This window comes from Colletotrichum siamense (genome assembly GCF_013390195.1).
Source record: "Colletotrichum siamense strain Cg363 chromosome Unknown KSG_Cg363_contig07, whole genome shotgun sequence".
Classification (NCBI taxonomy): domain Eukaryota; kingdom Fungi; phylum Ascomycota; class Sordariomycetes; order Glomerellales; family Glomerellaceae; genus Colletotrichum; species Colletotrichum siamense.
Genome location: NW_023501020.1, coordinates 1,498,189 through 1,521,824, shown reverse-complemented (window position 1 = coordinate 1,521,824; position 23,636 = coordinate 1,498,189). Strand labels below are relative to the sequence as shown.

The following is a 23,636-nucleotide window of genomic DNA, read 5'->3' as shown; positions in this document are numbered from 1 at the left end:
GTCAACGCAGCATCAACCACATAGTATTCAAATACACAATACATCACAGACGACAGACGGCCAGGAACCAAATGAATGTCTGCCCCATCGCTGTTAATGAATCTTGCTTCACTAAAATCAGGTTGTCTCGGTGTTCGACGCTCATCATGAGATGAGATCGTCAGTTACGAACCATTACCATCGAATCTCAGAACTTGGGTAAATGATCAGAGCAGACTTCAATTGTCAACAAGCATAGACGTTCATGAAGAGGCAAACAATCCATTGCAGTAACAGAAACGTTGTTTTCAAATGTAACATCCTCAAAAGAAGTCAAGGGTATCAAGAATACCAATAAGCCTACACCCAAAACACAAAAAGCCCAATCCGCCATCCAAACACCCGCGATTGTTATCTGTACAGTTCAACCAGTGACAAACCCTGCCATACCAAAAACACCAATCTCCCAAAAACAGCCAGTTGCCTTATCCATAGTATCGTCCACTTAATTCAAACGGGGGCTCTTCCTGCGAGGTCCCAGACTCTGAGAGAACGATGACGGAGGCACGTTCTCCCGGCCTTCGATGGGGAGCAAGCTGGTCTGCTTGCGCGGGCCCTTGCTCTGGAACCTGGTCGAGGTGCGCTTGTTGAAGAGGAGCGGGGCCGTGTTCTCGTTGATGGACATTATGCTCGCCGAGGGGTCGAAGGTAAGGTTGCTAGTCGTGTTAGGGTTGACTTCCCGCAGACTCATTGTAAAAGGGGGCATCTCCGAAATCATGCTGAGGGTCGACATACGGGTCGACTGGCGCGCCGGCGGCGAGCGGTGGAGGTCTGGGTTGTCAATGTCCGAAAAGACCATCGACTCGCTGACTGGCTTGGTTGGGGTGGATTCGTCCTTCATGTTGGCCAGGAGGGCTTCGTGCGCTTCGGTCCGGGGAAGGTTGGTCGGGTACTGGTACTGCATCTTCATGGGGGTCGCGCCAGTGGGCTGGTACTCCTTGATGTTGGTCGACTCGATGTCCTTGCGGAGGTTGCTCAACGGCTTGCACAGCTCCTGGGTGAGCGGCTCCAGACCATCTTGCATCTCTTCAGTCTCGGTCTCCATCTCCTCTCCAAGGTCCTTAACACGGTCGAAGGTGACCTTGAAGTGGTTGGAGATGTTGCCAAATGACTGCTCGACGGTTGATGACAAGCCTTCCATAGACTCGCCGTGCTTCTCGTGGTGCGACGCGTTCTCGGAGCGGGCGCGGGTGACGAACGCATCCAAAGATTCCATCTGGACGTCCAGATCCTTGAGCTGTTCGTCGACAACACGGACGGTCTCGGCGTGGACCGACTTCGTGGTCTCCTGGATAGTGGTGCTGTGATCGTTTGCGGTCTACGTTTGTCAGTTTGTGATGTGCTGTTGAGGGGACAAGGCTACTCACATTCCAGTCATCCTTCAACTTATTCTTCATCGTGTCACGGGACTTGGCAACATCTTCCAGAAGTTGGCCCTCCTTGGAGTCCCAGATGTCCATGTCCTCAGAATACTGGGTGACGCTATCCAGTAGAGCCACATTCGAGTCCAGGACACTACGCTGCAGCTGAGAAGTCTTCTCAGCCAGGCGAGTCTCCTGAGTCTCGGCCTGTGCGTTGATGAGAGTAGTGATCTGAGCAAGCAGGTTCTGGCGGTCTTGCGCAGCTTGCTTCCTCTCGTCTTCCAACACCTGTTGCATCTGATCAGAGATGTTTGCATTCTGCTCAACAACGGTGTTGGTGGCGGCTTGGAGCTGCTGTCTGAGTCTATCAGATTCACTTCGCTGCTCGGTAATGTGCTTCATGAGGTCCTCAAAAATGCCCTTGAACTCCTTGCCCAGAGAGCTGTATGAAGAGTGGAGCTGCAAAGATGTTAGCAAATTGTTCCGAATGGTGACTGCATGTTTTATTTACCTGGCTGTGGAAGGTGTCCAGCTCACTGAGAACGTCCGCAGCGATGCGCTCGGCAGCACCGGCAATCGCCTGCAGGCTGTCGCCTACTCGCTCCTTGACGTGGTCACGAACAACCTTGATCTCCTCAAGGACGTCGTCCATCTCATCCTTGGACTTCTCCTTCTGCTCCAGGAGCTCCCTCCTTGACTCGGTGAACGACTCCAGCTGCTCATCCAAGAACTTCTGAGTATCGGACAGCTTCTTCAACTCCTCGCTGACGAAGGCGTTCATGCGCTCAGAAACCCCCGAGATGTTCTCCCGCTGCTTGTTCTGGAAGCTCTGGACTCTCTGCTCAACAATGCTCGTCACCTCAGAGACCTCGGCTTGGGCAGTGCCCCAGGCGCTACGGTTGATGAACTGAAGGTCAGACTTGCGCTTGTTCTTGGCTCGGAGTCCGTCGACGTCGCTGACAGTCTTTTGCAGAGTGGCAATCAACTCGCCACCGACCTCGGCCAGCTTCTCTTCGGTCTCTTGGTGGGCCTTGCGAATGTGTGTCTCCTCAGACAGGCTCTTGCGAGTCGCCGCCAGAACAAGCTCCGTCTGGTCAAGAACACCCTGTGTCTCATCGAGCTCAGCCTTGGTGCCTTCATGATCCTTCTTCAGGCCCATGAAACTCGAGGTAAGAGCAAAGAGTTCTTGGACCTTGTTCTTCAAATTGTTCTCGAGGGTCTCCATCTTGGCCGCCTGCTCCTCCACAACAATGCGTCGCGACTCGCTTTGGGCAGTCATCTCCTCGTAGGACTCGTTGGAGAGGTAGACACCGTTGCGCTGCCGAGTAGTAATCAGCTCGCTCTTCAGCCTCTCGATCTCCGTTGCAAAGTCCCTAAGCAGCATCTTCTTATTGATCATGGCGTTAAGCTGCGGCTTATTGCGAATGTTTTTGGCGCGGAAAGCATAGTCGAGTGTGGAAATTGTTTCTTCGAGGTTGCTCTTGGCAGGCGAAATCGTCGCAATGATGCATGTTTTTGTTCGTCCACCAAGAGAGTCTTGGAGAAGTCGAGTGAGCTTGGACTCTCTGTAGGGAATATGCTGGCTGCGGTCGACCAGAGCATTAATGACTCGGCCAAGAGTCAGCAGACTCTTGTTGATCAAGCCTGCCTCAGCGGCGCGCTTGTTCTCGGCACCGGATCGCTGAATGTTTTCGCTACCGGCCAAATCGACCAAGTTCAGCTTGCCGGCACTAACGTAGTCCTCCTCTCCGTCTTCGCCCTTCTTGCGGACATAGGCGGTGATGGTAAATACGGTGTGACTTCGACTACTGAGATCGTTGCAGTTGGTGGCTGCGACCTCACGCCTCAAGCTTCCACCCTGGAGAACCTTGATACCCTCGCTCGCGGTCTTGATGTGCCTCTCCTCCATGCCCTGGACGACGGTGGTTGCATGGCCCCTCCTTGATGTGTCGTCGTAGATCTTAAGCTTGTGGCGGTCCTCTTCGACGGAGATCAGATCGCGGAGCTCTTCATTGTAGAGCTCAATGAAAGAGCACTTGACGCAGCTCTCTGTATCGTCGACCTCGAGTTTGTTGAATAGGGCGTGAAGAACTCTTGGGATAATGCCGGCGTTGTCGTTCAAGAGACCCAGAGTCTCGGTCATGTCACCAGACATGGTGTAGGTCTTGCCAGTGCCCGTCTGGCCGTAGGCGAAAATAGTGCAGTTGAAGCCGGCAAGCATCTGCAATGATGTCAGTATGGTAATGGAAGCGTGTGACTTCACTACGTACCTCCTCCAGGATAGGCTTGACGACATCGTCGAAGACCATAGTCTGGTCCGCCGCGGCGGAGAAGACGCGGTCAAAGTTGTATGTCTTGTTGCTGAGGGCGTTGGCACCGAGGGACAATTCAATGTTCTCGCCCTTCGCGCCGTCTGCGCGGACGACCTGGGCGCTGTTCTCGCGAACCTCGCGCTCATTGCGGCCTCTGCATCTGACGACGACGCTGATGTTGGTCCCACCGCCGGGAGCCTCGTACTCGTAGTCGCGCTCCTTGCGCTTCGTCGCGGTCGTGGCTGTGGACGCGACAGACTCTGCAGGCGAGGTCGCGCGGCTCCTGTCGATTTTCGAAGGGCCGCTCTGGTAACGCAGGTTGGAGGTTCTGGTCGTCGTCGGGCGCACGCTCGTGCGACTGGCGGCGGCGGTGCGGAGGTTCGACGAGGCCGTCCTCGTCAGCTCCCGTCTGGAGCTCATGTTGTGATGTGTTGTGTGGTGAGGTTAGTATTGGCTGTTGGTGGAAAACGAAGAAATCAACGCGGCATGTGTGTGAACTGAAACTTGCAAGACTTCTGGGAACTTGCTAGAAGAGAGAAGGATTGCGGCGTGTGGATGATGTATTGAATGTCGGAGGTTGTGTGTGGGTGGTGTTGACAGGTGCCAGGGTAAAGTAAATACAACATGCGCGCTAAGTGGGGGGAAGCTCTGCAATTGGTCGCCGGAAGGTCCCGTCACCCGGGCAACGCCTCGACCCGCTCCCGCCCGTCTTGTTGTTCTCCTCTTTTTTCTATGTGGACGGCTCACCGAAGCTGGGGGTTGTTCACCGAGGAAGGCCATGACCATCAGTTCGTGCTGGCTTGCGCCCGTGATCAGTGCTTCTTCGTTGGTCTCTTCATGTCTTGGTCTCCCGAACATCACAGGCTTCCACATCTTCCACGAAGCCAATATGCTGAGTAGGACCTGATGTTGGCGTTCGTCGTTATCGCACCTGCTTGAGCATATGGAATGCGGCACAGTCACGTTGGCCTTCAATGATTGACAACCGCTGATCTCTTCGTCGCAAATGCGCTTCGTGTGGCTGTGGTGTAGGCGCAAGGCGCAGCTCTCAAAATGGAATAACGAACACCACGAAGCCTGATCATGGGTGTGTAGAGCGTTATCGCTCCAATAGAGACCTGCCCCACGTATCCAATCATGTTTCCTTTCCCGTTGTTGGCTGCAGCTGACACCCAACAGTGGATGTGCTGCCGATTGAACTCGGCTTGACGGCACCTATCTTGCTTACTTCGACTGAAAACAGGCTGGCATGCCATCGATTTCATCTGCATCGCATTTCCGTCTTCAACCCACTTCATCATTTCAGCTTTCGTACATTCCTCTCTAGTCGTGCGGCTAGTCGTGCGGACCGCTACGAGCGCTGTCTTTCACATCCGAGATGTCCCCATATCAGTACAAGCCTCTACAAGATGCATCGATTCGAATACTCGAGCTCTCTCCAGGCGAATCCGATGATCCACTGAAGGGATGCATCGGGCATCGCGTTTTCATCCCGAAGTGGCACAAGTACCGCCGCTGGGTGCCAATCTACGAAGCGCTTTCCTACGCATGGGGCGAACAAAATGACCTGAAAATCTTGACGGTGGTCGACGACTCAACTGGAGACGAAACTGTCCTCCAAATCGGAAAGAACTTGGCATTAGCCCTACGTGGCCTTCGAAACACGTCCGAATCTCGAACCATCTGGTGCGATGCCGTCTGCATCAATCAACAAGACCAATCCGAACGAACTGCTCAAGTCCAGCGCATGGCAGATATATATCGCCACGCAGATAGGGTTGTCGTTTGGCTTGCTCCAGAAAACGACCATCTTTCTCATGCGATGCACATGCTCGACGAGATCGGGTCTCACGTAGGCCGCGAAGGCAACGTAATCCATACGCTGGAGGGAATGGACAAGACCTATATGGACAGAGATTATCTTTTGCCGTTCAGTATCTACGACTGGCAATGTATTGTCAGCTTAACCAGCCTTCCCTGGTTTACGAGACTTTGGGTCAGACAAGAAATAGCCTTGGCGAATAATTCAGCCATGGTTATAAGCGGAAAGCACCAGATGCCTTGGTCGAAACTCTCTTCCGCAGTTATATACCTGGAAATGAAGCTGAAGAGGCTAAAAACGATCGTAATACCGGCCCCAATGCATCTAACAACTGCGATTTTCAGGAATGTGTGGGAACTGATTCATTGCAAAAATCAAATGGGCGACTCTCTGAGCACTATTGAGTTACTGGATGGATGTGAATGTGCAGATCCACGCGACAGGATCTATGGCATTCTCGGCCTTCAAAATGACCTTGACATACACATCGACTATGAAAAAAGTGTGAAAGAAGTGTATGCCGACTGGGTGTTGGGGTACTATAGGGAACACTCAAGACTGTCGTTCCTAGAGATATGCGAAATGGCTAGCAGCCCTAGCTGGGTCCCGGATCTAGACAAACCGAGGAGTCTACAGCTGAAACGTGTAAATTCGAGAAGCGACGGGAACACGAAGGCGGTTTTCCGCATCTTGTCAGATGGGTTGTGTGAGATGCAGGGAACTCGTTGCGGAATTATCAAACAGCAAACCTCGACTATGTCACAGGAACTGGACCTTGAGGTCATCCAGCGCACACTCGAGTCCTGGGTTCATCAATTCTTTGGTCGAGGTATTCAATCACAATCTCATGAAGGCCTGGCCGTAAACGACCTAGCGGCAACGATCAGCGGTGGCCGCGCAATCGAACATTACCACCTCGGTAGGTTCAGCATGCTGGATGCCGAAAGTGCGCTGTTGCAAGAAAGTAAGGAGCCTTCACCATCAAAAGACAACCGAAGTCCCATCGCTCTACCATTGTTGGCGGAACTCAGTCGTTTGCTTCCTGGTGCGGCAATCTTCGCTACCAACGAAGGGCACTTCGGTTTAGGGTCTGGTGCAGCACGTGTAGGCGACGAGATCTTCGTGGTATTGGGCTGCAACTTTCCATTGGTAATGAGACATGTCGAGGACTCAAAGTACAGTATTGTGGGACCTTGTTATGTTCCTAACTTATCTCATGGTGAAGCTGTCCTTGGGCCTTTGCCGAATGGATGGAAAATGGTGTTCGATGGGCGAGGTCTTGCGACTTTCACTGCACCCGATGGCAGCCGTACCTTAGAGGATCCTCGTCTAGAAAAAGAACTACCTGTTGGTTGGGAGCAGAGAGAAGAAAGCGACCCTAACGAGTTACTTTGGAAAAGAACCGAGGACGAAACATGGTGGCCGTTAGACCCTCGCCAGACACCGGAGAAGCTTGAAGCTCGAAGGGTCAAGTTAGAGATGATAACAGTTATATGATTCTGCAGTTTACTTCTGAGTTTTGCAGAGAATGGGCCTACTTAGCTAGCAAGCATTGCACGATGAAGTCATCCCTACCTATCAACGCGACTCCATCTTCATAAGGGCCCCAGGCCAAATCGTGCCGTCACCTCTCGTCATCTCAAACTCAGCAACAAATCTGAACCTATGCTTCTCATAGTATCTGTCCTCAGTTAGCAACTGTTCACAAGATTACATCCGGTTTCAAACTCACCTCACCAATCCTCCACCATTACCAGCCCAAGCGTCAAGATACACCTCCCTCAAACCCTTCTCAACAGCATGCTTCCTAGCCCACCCAAGCAGCGCCTCCCCAGCACCCTTCCTCAACCCCCCGGTCCTAAAATCAGAAATCAAAACATCAACATAAACAAAATCCTTCCGCCCCTCCAACTCCTCCCTAATCTTCTCCACATGAAACTGATTCTTCACATGGCCCGGCACCCATCCCTCCCTCACCATCGCCATCCCGACAGGAAGATACCGCCTCCCGTCCCCAGCCTCCCGGCACCGCAGCCCCGCCCCCGCCTCCGTCCCATCCTCAAGCTCAACCTCCGCCACGAAAATCCTCAGCGCCTCCTCCGCCTCCCCCGTGGCCTGATACCTCTCCGACGTCTGCACATCCTTGATTGTTTCCTCGACGAAGCCGTCTTTCTGCGAGAAGAGCGTGGTGCCCCACATCGCGCCGCTGCCGAGCGCCGCGAGGGGCGCGAGGGTCGAGTCGAAGGCTGCGACGATGAAGGTGACGTCGTCTTCGGCGGTGGACGCGTCGCGGATGTTGATTTTGGCCATGTTTTGGCGGGGTTGCTTGTCCTTCGACGGAATGAAGAGCAGAGTGAGGTTGGTGATGAGGGGAAGGTGTGACGTTGGTTTGAGGCGCGGATGTTCGTTTTGGGAGGATGAGAGATAAGCGAGCCGGTTGGTTGCATGGATTCGTAAGGACTTAGCTATCAACGTTTGCCAAGTTGGGTGTTTGCACTGTCAATAATCAGAGTACGGAATATTATCAAATTGCGAGTGAATTGATGGTTACTACATGTTACAAGCTCTGAGATATTGTGAGTTTGAAGGCTTCTCACGAAGCAGTCCCCCGGGCGCCGGGACCCCTATCAAAGTCAGCCAGGCTCAATAGATTTGAATTGACATTGAGAACATGAAGCCCGCGATATCTAGTGCGAAGCTCTCAACGTTGTATTTGTCCCATATCATACATCAGATGAGTCTCTCCACCAAAACCCAAGAAAAAGTCCCCGAATGCTACTTCTTGAGTAGCGCTGTTTTTCGGATGGTAAGAGTCTCAGTAGTATCCATAAGACAGTCCCGATTGCCATTCGTCATCCACCTCATCGGGCTTTGATGAGACAGCGAAGCATGTTTCGACGTCCACTGCGACGCTGTGAGTTGCCTCACATCCACGACTCACGTTCGACGCACCTACTCATTCAGAGCAAAGATGGGGGAAGCGCGTAGGAAGAAGCTTGACAGGCTGTAAGATGATATGCGAGTAGCAGGAGACAAGAGTCATTAGCATGAGGTTTGATGGTGGTTGAATGAGAGAAGCTCAGTTGTCGGGCAGTAGCACGAAGACAAGAACAGTATCACGGCTTACATAACTCATTAGTACTCAACTACAAGTCCAACACGTCATAATACAGGATCGTGAATAAGGGAGGCATTGGCTGATCACGTGGGATGAAAATGACCGTTACCACATCAGGGAGAGCGTTGCAAGAGAGGAACGAGCGACCTATCCTGCTAGGGCTAGCTCAAAAGCTTTCAGTTGGCAATCCGTCATACCGTAACACTCGGATGGTATTGTCCACCGAAGTTCATCAGTGCTGCCTTGTGTCCGTATTACGACTCGTTACCCTGGACGGGCTGATTCGGTGAGACGGGCGGAACCGATATTACCAATATCGACTACCCGCGTGTCAATCTCGATGATTTGGTGGGTAATTCACCAGCGACTCGCCGAATCCGAGCCTTGCCTTTCATGAGAGAGCGAATTACTCGGACTTGACAACGGTCTTCATGAGCATGAATGTGGATCCTCAAGGTCAAAGCCTCCCATGCTCAGATTATCAGGGGCTCACCCTCATCGCACTCATAGGCAACGGCTTATGCCAAGGAGGCAGTTCTCCGTAGAAATATAGCGGCCCGATGTTGTACCAGTCGTTCGACAGGTCAATCCTGTCAGCGGAGCGGCCGAAATACCATGCCATTCTTCAGTACGCGGGCGATTCCCTAGCGCTGTAACAACGTGGGTCTGCCGTTGTCTCGAGCATGCTCCTACAGAGTAAGGGCATATCGTGACACGGGACAGCCTGATGTCCATCACGTGTCGGTGCCGTATTTACGGCAGACATACATGAACCGCGATGGTCCGGGCATTGGAGCCCAATCGGACTGCTATCAGGTCCAGGTCTGCCTTTGTCCGCCGCCCCGGATATGTCTGCGGTCTCCCTTAGTGCCGGGCTCTGCGAGACAGATCACCATGACTGATGCTGTCGTTCATGCATGAAATGCTGCCACATCCAAGCAACCCAGGAGCCCAGCAGCGTTGTACTTGAGGCTGGGATTAGGCTGCGTCGTGAAGGTGGTCGTTCAAGCCGTCACATTAGCTGACCCACGCAGCCAAGGCTTGCCGTCGTTGGGCTCAGCTCGCAACCCAATCAAGTTCTTTGGAAATAAGAGTTGAGTTCGCCGGGCAGGGTCGGATTCCAGCAAAGTGGGTTGAAGCTATCTCTGTGCGCTGCCGCACGGCCTAGATCCAGAGGCCATGAAACTGCTCATCGATGCCGGCACTACCCACCGTCGTTCTCGAGCCGAACAGCGTGAATGTTCATTTTGGGGCCGAATATGCTCATTGACGTCAAAAAATCTAGCGGATACGATGCCAGTTGGGTGGGCAAAGATTCATTTGACATGAGCGTTCTGGAAGTTCTTGCTGTAATATCCAGCTATAGAGATCAGCATCGAAAGACCATTTCTTCGAAACAGGATGAAGCTCGAGCGCGCGGAAGGAGGAGCTTCCAATTCATGTTGCACAAGAAGAACGGGCCCTCATATGGATGCAGCGTCTTTCGAGTCGCCTCTGATTGACGAAGATGCCTCGACGTTGGCAATGCGCCAGGTACCGAGTGAGATCGCCTGATCCAGTAGCTGCAAGGGAAGACTCAAAATCGCCCTATTTTTGACCAAAGAGAGGCGCCGGAGACATGCGGCTCGTTTCTCGATAGTGGTATGCTTCGGCGAAGGCACTGTCTCCCGTCCGCCAACGTCGCAAGGGCTGAATACAACCGCACAGCTGCGAGTACTTTCCGTTAGCCGTGATGTCTGTGAGATGAGCCAAGATGAGATTCAGGGTCAACGCGATTGTAGTGGTGGTCGTTGGGAAAACGTGGTTGCGAAACATCAGAAGAATCCTTCCTAATTGTAATCTCGGTGTAATCGAGCCAGCACCATCTCTCGCAGTTACCAGGAAACCCGCAGCTCAAGTGACTCGGATTACATGTTCCAAATCCACGCCCAGTTGAAATCGACGAAGCAGGAGATCCGGCGATGGAGTGGTATGGTATCGCTGAGAAGTAAATCGATCCGTATGTACGCAAGCTGCCGGGGCATTGTTTAGTCTCGGCAACGAGGTTGCTCCGAATTCAAGAGGCTCGCAGTTCGTAGGATCGGAAAAGTCAATTGAGGACGGAGTGATGTTTTCCTGAGTTCACTTGCAGAAAGCGAAGACGAGATACGAATCGCAGGAAAAAAACGAAGTGCGCCATGTCCGGGCTACTCGGCCAAGCTCAACGATCAGGGCGCTGGTACCTTGAAGCGCCTTGAAGCTGAATTAACATAATGCCCGCATTCGCGGGTCACTGACGAAAAGGCGATTGTAGTGGCCAAGACCTGGTGGAGACGGCAACAGCAACGGCAGGACAAGGAAGACGACGTTGATGGCTTCACCATGATGATAGGCTGAAGTTTTCCGTCGTGGTGTGGTCCGGGCCAAAGGTCGCATACTTGAAGGAAATGCGGGACTTTGAATTGAAATTCGATGGTCCCCCGGGCAAGCCGTAAAGGAGGGCGGGCAGAATGAATGGCGTGAGAAGGCTTTTGGTGTTGAAGAGACATCCTTGAAGATGGAGCAATCGAACCTACAGGAATAGGTGAAACGGAGCGAGAGTTCATCGAATGAAGGTCCGAGTGCCTCAAGCGTTGAATTTCCTCTGTGCTTTTCTTCAGGCGAGAGGACGAAAGTGGCAGTTGGAGCATGCCGTTGGCCAGTTGAAGCAGACATGATGCAGATAGCAGTGGAAGTTTCCATGCGGAGACGGAAGAGAAGTCAGTGGCGGATGTGATGGTCTGGAAGCTGTGTGTGCCAAGAGGGGGGCGGCTGGAGATATTGCTCCATGTGCTGGGATGCTTTGAGATGTCTTGTTTCGATGTTCTTGCGTGTGGTGAGCTTAAACGTGGCAGTGTGTCGCTGAGTTGGAGAGCATGCGGGGAGAGATGGTGTCGAGGGAAGTCTATTGGGTATTCCAGATGCGCCTACAATGTTGTACCTTCCGTCGATAACATGGCCCGATGTTCCAGGCCAGCGTTGATCTGAAGACTGAGGCATCTGAGGGTTTGGTGTGGTGCAAGATGAGGTGCCTGCCCTTGCAGCTCGTCTTTCATCAGAGGCAGGTACATGTGGTGGGTGATGCGTGTGGCAGGAACTGGGCAGCAGTACGTATCGAACCTGCCCAAGCGGAAAAAAGTGTCTGGGGAGAAACCGTTGGAGGCAGCTGCCACACTTCACAGCGAAGCTCCTTCACTTTTCGATGCCTCTTCAGCCAGTGTCAGTCGGAGTTTGCGATGGGAATCTGGGAAGGCGTGAGTTTCCCCCCGCTGTTCCGGCGCAGACCCACCTTAAACAGTGACACACGCACACCTCCAGAGGATGACTGATAAGATAAGAGCTACACCCCTGCTGGCAATCTGTGGGAGTGGGGCAGCTGCACCTCAAGCGATGGCGCTAATTCGCCGGTGCTGTTAGCTTCTCCTCCTGACTGGTTCAATGCTGGGAAAGTACCCGCCATATGCGACCCCACGCCCCGCTAAGTCGTTGTCACTGCTGAAGCATCACATGAACCCCTTCTCCAAGACCCGTGGCCATTCGTCTCTGTCTGACTGCGCTGTTCGTCGTTATCGCGGAACTGCCTCCTACACTCTTCCATAGCCCCTTTTACGCCTTACACAAGCACCCGATAGACACATCTTGCGGCCTCTATTCTACCCCAAACAACATCAGTCCCACGAACTTCAACACCATCCGCCCTGAGCACCCCGCGGACCCCACGCTGAGCTCCGATCGCCTTCGCTGATCATGTCGCTCTTCACCGCGCAGCTCCATCCAGGGCGGGCTCTGGGCTTTCTCGGTTTGCATGAACTCTGCCCTTGGGAGAGGCACTCTCAGACACTAACTCTATCGTTGTCGCCTAGTTCTCGGAGCATCCTTGCATGATGTCTTGACGCGACTGAAAGCCGAACCCCAGCGTTTTCCACAGCTCGACCTCGCCTATTCCCGCGACCAACCCGTCCAGGAACCTGTTACCCTGACGCTTCCTGCCAACGGCATTCGCCTACGCTTCGATGGCCCCGAACAGCGCTTGCGCTTGATAGAGATTATCGACTTTACAAAGAATCATGTAACCTTCAAGGATCGTGATCTGGTCAAGCCTGCAAACTCGCAAGGGCCGCCATCGTCTCCCGTCCCCGGAGAATCCAGCTCCGGCCCAACCTTCCGACACATCTACCACAGGCTGCTCGGGCCAACCTACGGCGGAGAGTATATTCCACCTACACCGGACGCCCCCGACAACCTGGGTAACTACATACTTTCTTATCCCGGCGTCGCCTTTACCTTCCGACTCGCCGAATCTGCATATTCTCCCACCAAGGACGTCGTGTCCTTGCTGTCTTCCGCTACCAGCCAAGTGGCCACATCCATGGCCGTGTTCAGTGGAGATTCATGGGCGCAAGCGCGAGAGGCACTCTGGACGGAGATCCTGCCCAGTGTCAAGACAGTTCCCGTGCTCCCGAGGGGTAAGGACGTTGTCCCCGACGAGATCTCTCTGGTCAAGATTCATGGGGGCGGCAAGCTCCAGCTGTTCCGCAAGTGGTCCAACTCGTCAATTTGGATCATCCTGGGAGAGACTAGTCCTCAGGAACTGATCGCAGAGCTTGGCCCCCCCAACGCCACATATCGGAAGAACGACCAGAGAATGACAATACACAAGCTTCGGACGGCGAGCCATAGCCGCGCTCGGTCGAACGGTGCTGACCTGAGCCGTCCAGACGACTTGACGGATACCGACCAGTCGTCTGCGAACACAGGCTCAGATGACGATAACGACGAGGCTGTCGAGGAAGACATTGCTGGCAATGTTTCTGGAGAATGTTTCTACAATTACTTTTATTTGGGCTTTGACGTTCTGGTCTCAACGCCGTCTCCGCCGTCGCGACCGCCGCCTGCCCAAAATGAGTCTCAGGTGCCGCCTAGCAAGCCCATCAAGTCAGAGTCTCCTGACCGGCTGGTTGCGACCAAGTTGGTTCTTCACGGCAATGTACCTGGCTCATACGAGTTCAACCGACACCGTAGATGCCGCTGGGAAGTTAGCTACCTAGATGATGGTTCGCCGGGTGCATCGGCAAACTCAGAGACCAAGTTCACCGAGATCAAAGATAGACTGAACGAACGGTGGAGCAGCGCATATCCCGACGGAGACTCAAAGGCTCCCCAAAGAGGTATGGTCCTCAATAGGGGATGGGGGGATAGTCCCGGCAGCAGTTGCGAGTTTCTTGGGGGATGGGAGGACAGCGGCGCCAAGAGACTGGATGGTACAGACGATTCAACCACTACTCTATTTGGATTCCCAGGCCTCGTGTTTGAGGTGCTGAAGAACGATCATGTTAATACGGTCACAGTGTTTTAGGGTTTGAATTGGGCATTAAACCTGGGGTCAGGTGTTATGGTGGTTGTACTGCTGCTTCCATTGAGCCAAGCTGTTGACCAGGGAGACGAGGCCTTGTGTTGGCTACGATATCCCTACACGCAAGATGGGGTTATGCTCAAATCCATATGCCTCTTTAGACACCACCTCCGTTTAGCCTCGTTCTTTGGAGTGCCCGCCAACTCAACATGGAACAGCCATGACGTGTCGGCCAACAGATATCCCATTGGCAAGGCTTCTTCCCCATCCACTTGCAATATTCCATCTGATTTTGCATTTCATGCAAGACAGACATGGGATATTTCAGCTTTGTCCTCGCTTTACTTCTTGGTCTGACTCGGCCTACGTTTCGGGAGTCAAGGGCATTGCCACAAGCACCTACCATGTTGTAAAGCTCCAGCAGCTCCGAACAGGCCGTCCATATTCAACAGCTAACAGCTTCCAGACCCGGCGCCAAAAACAATAAATAAGACAGGTCGAAGCCTGTCAATCACAATCGTTTCTCATCACATCAGCATAGAACAGTACATCCTTTCGAAAAATACCCAGAGATACCCCCAAGAGATACCCATCCGCACCCCCCAAAACCACAGACAAAATGAAGGCACCTCCAGCAGCTCAGAACGCCAAGCAGAACGCGCTGGCGCTTAAGAGATACCTGCCCCGCAAGCTCCGAGAGGCGGCCGAGGACGAAGCCGAGGTGGAGAAGGGCATCGGGCATGACCTGATCATCTACAGCTTCGACCGCCCCAACGGGCAGTACGGCTACACTCCCTTCACGATCCAGCTGCGCATGCGCCTGCGCCACGGCGGCGTCCAGCACAAGGACCGCGCCGCCAACTTCTTCCAGGCCCCCAAGCAGCGCGTCCCGTACGTCAAGCTTGCCGACTCCGACGAGCTCGTCGGCGAGGCCCAGTTCGTCATCCAGCGCCTGGTGCAGACTGGCAGGCTTCCGGACCTCAACAAGGACCTCTCCGCGGCTGACAAGGCCAAGGATGTTTGCATCCGCGCTATGTTGGAGGATCGCGCCTACTTCCTCGTTGTAAGTGGCTTCGCTGGACGAGAGACTATACATGTGAAGAATGAATGCTGATGAGGACTGCAGCTCTACGAGAGATGGCGCGGCCAGTATGAGCAGATGTGGCACGACGGCCCCTTTGCCCACTTCGTCTGGGGCGCGAGACACATCTCGCACCAGATGGCGCGCGGCTACGTCAACTCCCAACTGTACCTGCAGGGCGTCGGCCGCTACACCGACGACGAGGTCAAGACCTTCGCCACGGACGTCGTCACCTCTCTCAACGGCTTCTGCGAGACGGCGCTCTCCAAGCTATCGCTCGACTCCCGCGAGTCCCGCGAGCCTTTCTGGATCCTGGGCGGCCAGAGACCTACCGAGGCTGACTTTGTTGCTTACGGCAACCTGGCGACGGTTCTGGGAACCTCTGTGTAAGTGCAGCATGCCTGCTGGGAGATGGTTTGGTCAAATGGCAGAAGTAGCTAACACGCTTGACACAGCAACCCGGTCCACGCGGCTCTGATCCGCGAGAAGCCCGCCTTGGTCGAGTATATTGGACGGATCCACGAGCGCTACTTCTCCGAGTACAAGTCCCCTGTTCACTCTTGAAGTAAAGGTAGTTTGGTTAGGGTGAGATACCCCGATACCCCCCCAGGACACCCCTAGGACAAGAGGAAAGGTCCGCCGTGTCGCGCGCGCGCCTGCTATTTGGTCGAATTTTCCATATCATATCAAAGTCCTTCGTTGAGAGAGAGAGAGAGAAGTAGGGGGTCCCGAGGAACACGGTTATGGGCTCTTGGCTGGTTCTTTGTGTATTTGGTGTGCTTTCAAACCGTGCTCTCACACAGGAAAAAGAAAAGGGAAGACGGGATTGTGCTTTGTTTTCCGGGAAACCGATATTTGGAAAATGTGGAAAACGGTTTTCCCCGGCCGTTAGGAGCAGGATACTGATGCCTAACTGGAGTCTTTCTGGTCTTCCTAGAGCTTAATTACCCGGTTCGCCAATACTATTGCTGTTTTTTTCATAATTTGTCGTCTGGGATGAAATGTGTACTATGCAAAGCTGGTAAGTGAGATACGTGAGGCGGCATGTTCGATGAATTGCATGAACGAGGCTGCTAGCTCTTCGCAGCAATAGCGGGGGAGCAACCATATCTGAACGAACACCCAATGAGGGGTTCGCCAAGCGGCCATGGCAGATGTCGCAGCAAACCGGGTAGACCCTTTGAGAGAGAGATGCGATGGGCGGTCTGATCCGTCCTCCTCCGTTTAGCGCGGATCGGGTGCCCCGCCATTTTTATTCTTGCTGCGTTAGCGCGGTCGAGTAAAACCGTTTAGAAGTTGGTTGGAACTGGACCCCTCAAAGGAAGAGCACGAGGATGCGGTTGTGATGGGGAATAAAGGAACAGGGAAAACGGGTTGCTGCTGCACAACATGCTTTTCCGCAGCTCGCTTGCGCTTGATGATCGGGGTGCCAGTGGCTCCAGCTGGCAGCTGCCGTCTGTTGTTCCGCGCCCCCCCTGTGAGGAAGGGAAGGTGGACATGGCGTCTGGAATAATGATGTTCCTTTCCGGCACAGTACCGAAAATAGAACACCCGACGCGGCGTACCTAAGCATCGTGACCTTCCTCGTCGAAGTCGGAGGTGCATCTGAAGCGAGGCGCGGGCATAGACATGCTCTCCTCCTATTTTCATTGCCAAGTCATTGGGAATCGCTTGGAATGATATGGCCTTCGACAAGGGTTTCTGGACAAACAGGAGCGAAAAGGGGGCATCGGATATCTAGCCCTAGCATTGTTCGTCATGGCCTGTCTCAGCCACCATCATGAGTGAGAATGCTGTGTAGCTGAAAGTGTCCAGAAATTTGCGTGGAAAGGATATTCATGCCGATGGGACCTCTTCAAGGGAGAAAAGGCAACGGACAGGAGAAAATGGTGATCTGGGATAAAAAGATGGGCGCTCCCTCGTCACCACCCCCCTTCGAAGGCTTCCGCACCCAAGGCATGATCCCCTTGTTCGGACATTCACAGCCTCCTTTCCATCTCCTGCATCCCGGCGACGAAGGCGGACGATGTTGCCAACGATGAGTCCCAAAGTCAGCAGTCCGCTTGTGGCGGCTGGATTCTTGATTTTTATTTGGATAGTCGCGTTGTCGAACACGGAAAGCCCTCTTCCGCATGGCGGAGTGAGCAGCAAAAGTGGCAGCAGTGGCAGCAGCAGTGGTAGCAGCAGCGGCGGCGGCGGCGGCAAGGGTTGGAGGAGTGGTTTTGGCCACCATGTGTTCGGCAATCCCTCGCCTGGACCCGAGTACGACTATGCTGACCTCGCGTTGATGGAGACCTGCAACAAGACTCAGTGGACAGACGGGCTCTGGCTGAGCTGCCACAGCGACTGTGGCCCCAACAAGAAGTCCATCTGCGGAGGACTCAACAACGCCCGGAATCGCCTGCAGATCTGTCTGCGGCTGGCTATCGATATCGGCGCAGGAGTCAGCTTCCCCTACGTGGTATGGAGATGAAATCTACAGGTCCCGCCCGGATGAGACAGAGAAGGCTGACACAAAGGGTTAGACGAAGCGCAACGAGGGCGCGTGGGCCGAAACGGACGCTAATATCACCTGCCCCGATGTGTGGTGGGATATGGAGCGGCTCAAGAAGAAGATGGCCGAGCGGTGTCCCAGGCTGCGCATCAACTCGTGCGCGGAAGAACCGGAGGGGATGAGCCAGGAGATCAACATCCCCAGCAGATATTACCAGCACAGGCCGCACTTCAACGAGACGTGGCGCATGCTCGTAAACGACACGCTGAAGAACAACAAGGTCACGCTGAGCAACGTGACGGCGCAGAACCAGCTGCTCCTGCGCTACTCGGACAGCCACGTCGCGTGGAGCTACCGCGACTCGGGCGAGATCCCGACGCTGCGCAAGGCGCTCTTCAACGCGCTGTCGTTCAACCGGACGCTGCTGGCCATCGGCGAGGAGCTGGCGCTGTCGGAGGGCCTGCACGGCGGCAACTTCATCGGCATCCACCTGCGCGCCGAGAACGACTGGCCGGCGCAGTGGGGCACGCCCGAGCGGCAGATGGAGCAGCACGCCGCCGAGGTGCGCAAGACGAACCGGGAGGCGGCCGGCCAGCCGACGCGGACGGTGTACGTCAGCTGCGCGGACCGCGACGTGATCCAAAAGTTCCGCGACATCCTGGCCGTGGACGGGTACACGGTGACGGACAAGTGGACGCTGTTCGCGGACCAGCCCGAGAAGCTGGCGCTCGTGGAGAGCCTGGCGTTCGACGAGAAGGCGATTATCGAGTACGCGGTGCTGCTCAAGGGCCGGTACTTCCAGGGCAACCTGATTTCGACCATGTCGTCGCTCGTGGCGTACGCGCGCACCAGGGACCAGCCCGAGGAGTTTTTCTCGACCTACATCTACCCGAACACGATCAAATGGGGGATAGATAGGTTCTACAACGAGCCGTTTACGATGAAGGGCGATGAGCATACGAAGGAGTTTGTAATCAGCGGGCAGGACATTATGGATGCTTTTCCTTGAGCAATAGAGATTTCGCGTGCCATGGCGTTACTGGGGAACATCGGACTTGAGGCTGCAACAGAATATTACCTAGATTTTTTAGATGTCACCTCTGAATGAAGCTGCCCGCCATCTGCCCCGTACCTTAACCTTTGGTTCTTCCCTGAATCCTCCGGAGTAACTGGATGATCCGCGCCGGCGATTGCCGAACATACGGTGGAGAAGCGGTGTGGAGCGGAGGTGCAGCGGGTGGGGAAGAAGCGGCAAGCGAGAAGGCAATTTTAGCGCGACCTGGGTGAGTGGGTGCTCTGTTGCTTGGTTCTCTGGTGCTTGGTGCTACGCCACGGCAGAGCTAGCTGCCAAGTACCAACTGGAGAAGGACAAGAGGGAGCTTCTCTCGGGAGTCTGGTTTGCGGCTTGCTTGTCACTGCACTCTTCCCTGCCCTTGCTGTTCCGGTCGCGTTGCATGGCCGCTTGTGTACCTTACTGGCCAGGTCTTTTCCCGTTGCTACTGCTACTCCAACAACCACCCAAGTCTTCTTGGTCACTGGTCTGGCGCTGCTGCCGTTGCCCAACGATTTCTAGTCAACGATTCCTGGTCAACCGGTTCCCCAAGATCGACACCAACCTATGCTCAGCTGGCACATGTCAATGCCCTGTTTCGGCTCGGACGAATCAGCGCCTCTCTTCGCCAAAAACTTCGTCACCTTCGTCCCTTCACATGGGATACCTGCCTTTCTAGACTCGTCTTTGCACCTGCACCTACGCACCGTCGCCTGTGCCCCCCCTTGCGTCGACGTCAACCGGACTGCGATGGCCGCTGCGGCCTGTTAACGTCCTCCTTTTCGTAACCACCGACGCTCGTTGGCGACACGACACCGACACCAGAAACACCCTACGAGCAGCGCACCGCACGACGACGATACCAAAAACCACGAGACCGATTTGAGAAACTCCACCACCCAACACCCTTTTCCCCAAACGACGGCGGCCATGCGAGCAACCTCGCCGCAATGACGGAGAAGGATGCCGCCCAGCAGCGTGCCGTCTTCACGAGGAAGCTGAGCCCGCACTCGATGCCTGGGGATAGGGGAAGCAGCAGGGGTAGCTACGAGACGGGCGAGTCGAGCGCGACGGGGAGCCTCCTCAACGACACCACCCTCCTGCCTTCGCCCGACGAGTCGAGTGGCCGACGCCCTACATCCAACTCGTCGGCACCGAGAGACGCTGAATTTACGACCGGATATGCTGCGAGGGACGTGAAGAAGCAGAGGGCGCCTAGGCATCGCTCCAACGGCGGATTCCTGCTGCAGGATGCCATTCGCAACGATGACGATTCCGATGGGGACCAAGGGGTCCGCCGGCGACATTCACGCAACCCACCGACCAGTCGCAGAGCAAAAGAGTCTGGGAGAGCGTCCGACAGATCAGGTTCTGGCGCTGGCCGCGACGCCGGCCTGACGTTTACCGAGATGGACACCTCGCCGCGACGGAACGGCGATATTTCACCCACGCAGCCGACACATAATTTGACCGTCAGGAAACGGGATGCGGTGAACGGCAGACCGCTCAGCGGATCGAGCTATACCCCGCCCTCGACCAGCCACTCTCTCGATATCGATTCCACGCAGATCGTGAACATGGCTCTTAACTTGAGCGAGTCGCGGCGGCAGGCGTCGCGAAGGATCGCATCCCAGGCGGTGCCCACTCTGGCGCAGCTCCCGGACGCTACCGGTCCGAACCTGAAGAACCACTACCAACAACAACGAAGAATATCACGGACGAGGTCGCCGGGCCCGGATAAGGCTTTGACGCCCAGGCTGCCGTCGGCCGGCGTGCTTCACAGCCCTTTGCAGGCCTCTTTTGACATGAGCCGCGAGGGCACTTTTCGAAACCACTTTACTCCGTCGACTCTTGCTAGGGCGCAGAAGGCAAAGGAACATCTCGAACTTATGGCGCAGTATAGGCGCTTAATGGAGCTGGTACCGCCGATCCAGCCACAAAACTCGAGCCGCCCGACGACGGCTAGCCCGCCGACGTCTTCAGGGGGTATTGCCAAGACTCCGACATATGGCAGCTCCGATGGGAGCGTACGTCTAGGCCGACAATATAACCCCTTACAATACATTCGAAATCGAAAGGTTCGGGCGCGGGAACGCAAGGCCATTGACGGAGAGGTCCAGGGATTTGGGGATACCATCAAGGTCGACAACTGGATTGATGACGTGGCCAAGTGGGCTGCCACGGGCCAGACGAATGCGGACGGTTGCACGCTACCCCCTTTCCCCGATGCTGATGCGCGAGAGAATGCCTTACAGCTTGCTGCAAATGCCAATAAACCGAGGCGACCAAGGCTGGACTGGTTCGTTGACCCGGCAGATCTCCTTGCTGACGCATACTGGCTGGAGCAAGATCATCACAAGCAACTGATTGAAGACCGGCAATGGCGCAAGATCTTTCCCCAGATGCCCGATCTCCACAGACCATTGTCAAGGCAGAATGGAGAGTATGGCAGCGAGTCGGGTCACACGCCGGGTCGGAAGGAGCACGAGGATGCGGACCCTGCGATAGACCCCAAGACCGGTTATCCAAGGCTGGCCAAATCCGATACCGACCATTCACACGCCAGCAGCACCCGGGATCGTGCTCGCCAGAAGCTTCACGATCTCACGGGCCATCACCATCACCGCCACAGTCAGTCGACGCATAGCCATCATGACTACTTGCGTCTCGGCAAGTCATCCTTCTCAGATGGATCTGACAGCGAGAGCGAAAAGATCAAGAAGATTGAGAGGAGGAACCGGACCGGCACATTGACGAGTAGTCACCAAGATATCCTTGAGAAACAGATGCTGGAGATGATTGCTAGGGAAGCTCGAGAGAACGATCCTAAGAGGACGGACGATTCTGGGTGGATGACCCCGGAGCGGGATGCGGGAGCGCTGTCTCAGCCGCAATCACGCCAACACAGCCGAAAGCCTTCGATTGTAGAGGTTAGCGAGTCTGACGAGAGGAAGAGCAAAGAGAAGCCTCGAAAGACCCCGAGCTACCTCCAGCGACCTGGAAGACCCAGTCTGGAGATTCCTCACCCGGCACGCAGAAGCTCTTTTGATGTCGATTCTTCACAACCCAACTCTCCTGATGGTGCAGTCCGCGGGGATCCTTTCATTCCCGCACTTGGAGGCGATTTATCCCCGGGATCCAGTCGCGCCAACTCACCGACCAGGAACCCCTTTTCGAAGGTCAAGCAAGCAATCTTCCGCGATCGAAGTAAAGAGAGAGGAAGCGAACGGATTTCAGAAGAGCGTTCTAGCGCTGAGTATCTGGCAAGCGCACCGAAGACGCCATTTGAAGCGTCGCCAGAGTCATCCGGAGAGCGGAAGTCAATTGACAGGCGGGGATCGTCTAGGAGTCCTTCCCGTAAGATCGCCCAACGAACGACCGGCGACAGCCACAAGTCGCACCGCAGCGTTACTAGTGTTAAGCTGCGCAGCGATGACCCAGGCGTCAGAGGAATCTTCAAAGCAGCCCGCATCGACAAGGTTATTAGCGGTGGAGTATCGAAGCTGGGCGACCTCATCTGGCGTAAGGAGTCGGATACGGGCGATGGCCCATCGGAGGCAGAGGGCACGACGACGGACGAGTCAGATACGGAGCCAAGAGGCAGGCGAAGAGGCGAGACGCCGTTGTCAAGGACTGCATCCATTCGCCAACAGAACAACAAGAACTTCCCAGATGTGATGCCAACGTTCCAATCGGACAAGTTGAGAGCCACCGAAAGCGAACCTGCTATTCCCCTGGATCCGACGTCTCGCCCGCCGAGCCGTAGGTCGCCTCGGTTTGATAGACTCAAGCCGCCACGTATCGACATTTTGAGCGCCTCGCCCAGCTCATCACCCAGCTCGGCCAAGCGACTGTCTGATCTGTCCGAGGGGGAGCCGAGATCAGGTGCCAGTGAAGGAGTCAAGGAGGCAGACAAGCGGCTCAACTCCATTCTCACGATGCCCCAGGCCCTATCGCCTGACGCTCAGCCGCCTTCGCAGCGTAGTCGCCACTGGTCAATTTCCGATCACAGCCCGGCGCCAGATCGCGCCCCCATGTCGAAGCGAGAGATCGCCCGCCTACGCGCTCTGGTTCTCAGTTCCGGCATCAAGGCAATGGAAATCACTCGCCGCGCCAACGAACCGCGCCCCATATTTGCTAATGAAAGGCGCCCGTCACAGCATGACTTGCAAGTCGCCAACGTCTTCTGGCCGGAAGTCGCCAAACTCAGCACCGACCCCTCCATCCGCAATAAAGCCGTTCCCCAGACGGAACTGTACCAGTTCGCGGCCAAGACTCTGGGCACATCGATCCAATGCTCCGGCCAGGAATGGCAAAAGTCAGCAGACACCTTCGTCTCGGAGACAGTCCCCGCGCTGCATCGTCGTGTGGAGGACGTCCGCCGCCGTGTGGCCACAGACCTGTCAGCCATGACGCGCGCAGCGGCCGACGAAGCCGACGAGACCAGCCGTGATCTGACGCTCGGCCAGCGGCTGAAGATCAAGCACACCCTCGACGTGATCGAGAAGATGCTCCGCCGGCGCAGACGTAGGTTCCGCTGGGTCCGTCGGGCCATGTGGCTCGCAGTCGAGTGGGTGCTAGTCGGTTTCATGTGGTACGTGTGGTTCGTCGTGATGATCCTGAGGGTCTTTTGGGGCATTGGGCAGGGCGCCGTTGGGGCTGTGAGGTGGCTGCTGTGGTTGTGAGGTCCTCCTGTCGTGACGGGCCTTTGCATTTCCTATTACTACACTTTACCTACTGTCATTACATGCATAGCGAGACTGCATCATCATCATCATCAGCAAGCTACGGAGTCGAAATTTCTACTTTTTTGGATGTTTGCTGGATACAGACGAACGGCGGGAGGAAGGGGGAGAGCTACACAAGAAAAGAGAAGAGGCAAGAGAGTGAGAAAGATGAGGGGAGGGAGAGTGATGATACCCGATGAGAAAGGGGGATTACCGGAAGACACTCCCTGTTGCGTTTTTGTTTCTGTAATCGCTCGGGC

At 55.0% G+C, this 23,636-nt stretch overlaps 6 protein-coding genes across 6 annotated transcripts; 4 read left to right on the top strand and 2 right to left on the bottom strand.

Moving 5' to 3' along the window:
• Window positions 1-484: 484 nt before the first annotated feature.
• On the bottom strand, window positions 485-4,132 carry bimC (Kinesin-like protein bimC; the record flags this gene model as incomplete). Its single annotated transcript, XM_036642588.1, has 4 exons — window positions 485-1,357; window positions 1,407-1,859; window positions 1,912-3,621; window positions 3,671-4,132. The coding sequence occupies 4 exons, from the start codon at window positions 4,130-4,132 to the stop codon at window positions 485-487; spliced, it is 3,498 nt and encodes a 1,165-aa protein (XP_036492471.1).
• A 2,113-nt stretch (window positions 4,133-6,245) lies between these two features.
• CGCS363_v010738 (uncharacterized protein) lies at window positions 6,246-7,031 on the top strand (the record flags this gene model as incomplete). The annotated part of the gene is made up of 1 exon (XM_036642587.1): window positions 6,246-7,031. One exon carries the CDS (start codon window positions 6,246-6,248, stop codon window positions 7,029-7,031), a length of 786 nt encoding a protein of 261 aa, XP_036492472.1.
• Window positions 7,032-7,112: 81 nt separating this feature from the next.
• CGCS363_v010737 (uncharacterized protein) lies at window positions 7,113-7,844 on the bottom strand (the record flags this gene model as incomplete). Its single annotated transcript, XM_036642586.1, has 2 exons — window positions 7,113-7,215; window positions 7,267-7,844. 2 exons carry the CDS (start codon window positions 7,842-7,844, stop codon window positions 7,113-7,115), a joined length of 681 nt encoding a protein of 226 aa, XP_036492465.1.
• Window positions 7,845-12,417: 4,573 nt separating this feature from the next.
• Window positions 12,418-14,026, top strand: CGCS363_v010736 (UPF0183 protein; the record flags this gene model as incomplete). The annotated part of the gene is made up of 2 exons (XM_036642585.1): window positions 12,418-12,469; window positions 12,534-14,026. The coding sequence occupies 2 exons, from the start codon at window positions 12,418-12,420 to the stop codon at window positions 14,024-14,026; spliced, it is 1,545 nt and encodes a 514-aa protein (XP_036492466.1).
• A 616-nt stretch (window positions 14,027-14,642) lies between these two features.
• On the top strand, window positions 14,643-15,668 carry CGCS363_v010735 (uncharacterized protein; the record flags this gene model as incomplete). The annotated part of the gene is made up of 3 exons (XM_036642584.1): window positions 14,643-15,086; window positions 15,150-15,490; window positions 15,560-15,668. The coding sequence occupies 3 exons, from the start codon at window positions 14,643-14,645 to the stop codon at window positions 15,666-15,668; spliced, it is 894 nt and encodes a 297-aa protein (XP_036492463.1).
• A 3,931-nt stretch (window positions 15,669-19,599) lies between these two features.
• CGCS363_v010734 (uncharacterized protein) lies at window positions 19,600-23,334 on the top strand (the record flags this gene model as incomplete). Its single annotated transcript, XM_036642583.1, has 1 exon — window positions 19,600-23,334. The coding sequence occupies one exon, from the start codon at window positions 19,600-19,602 to the stop codon at window positions 23,332-23,334; it is 3,735 nt and encodes a 1,244-aa protein (XP_036492464.1).
• Between the last annotated feature and the right edge of the window lie 302 nt (window positions 23,335-23,636).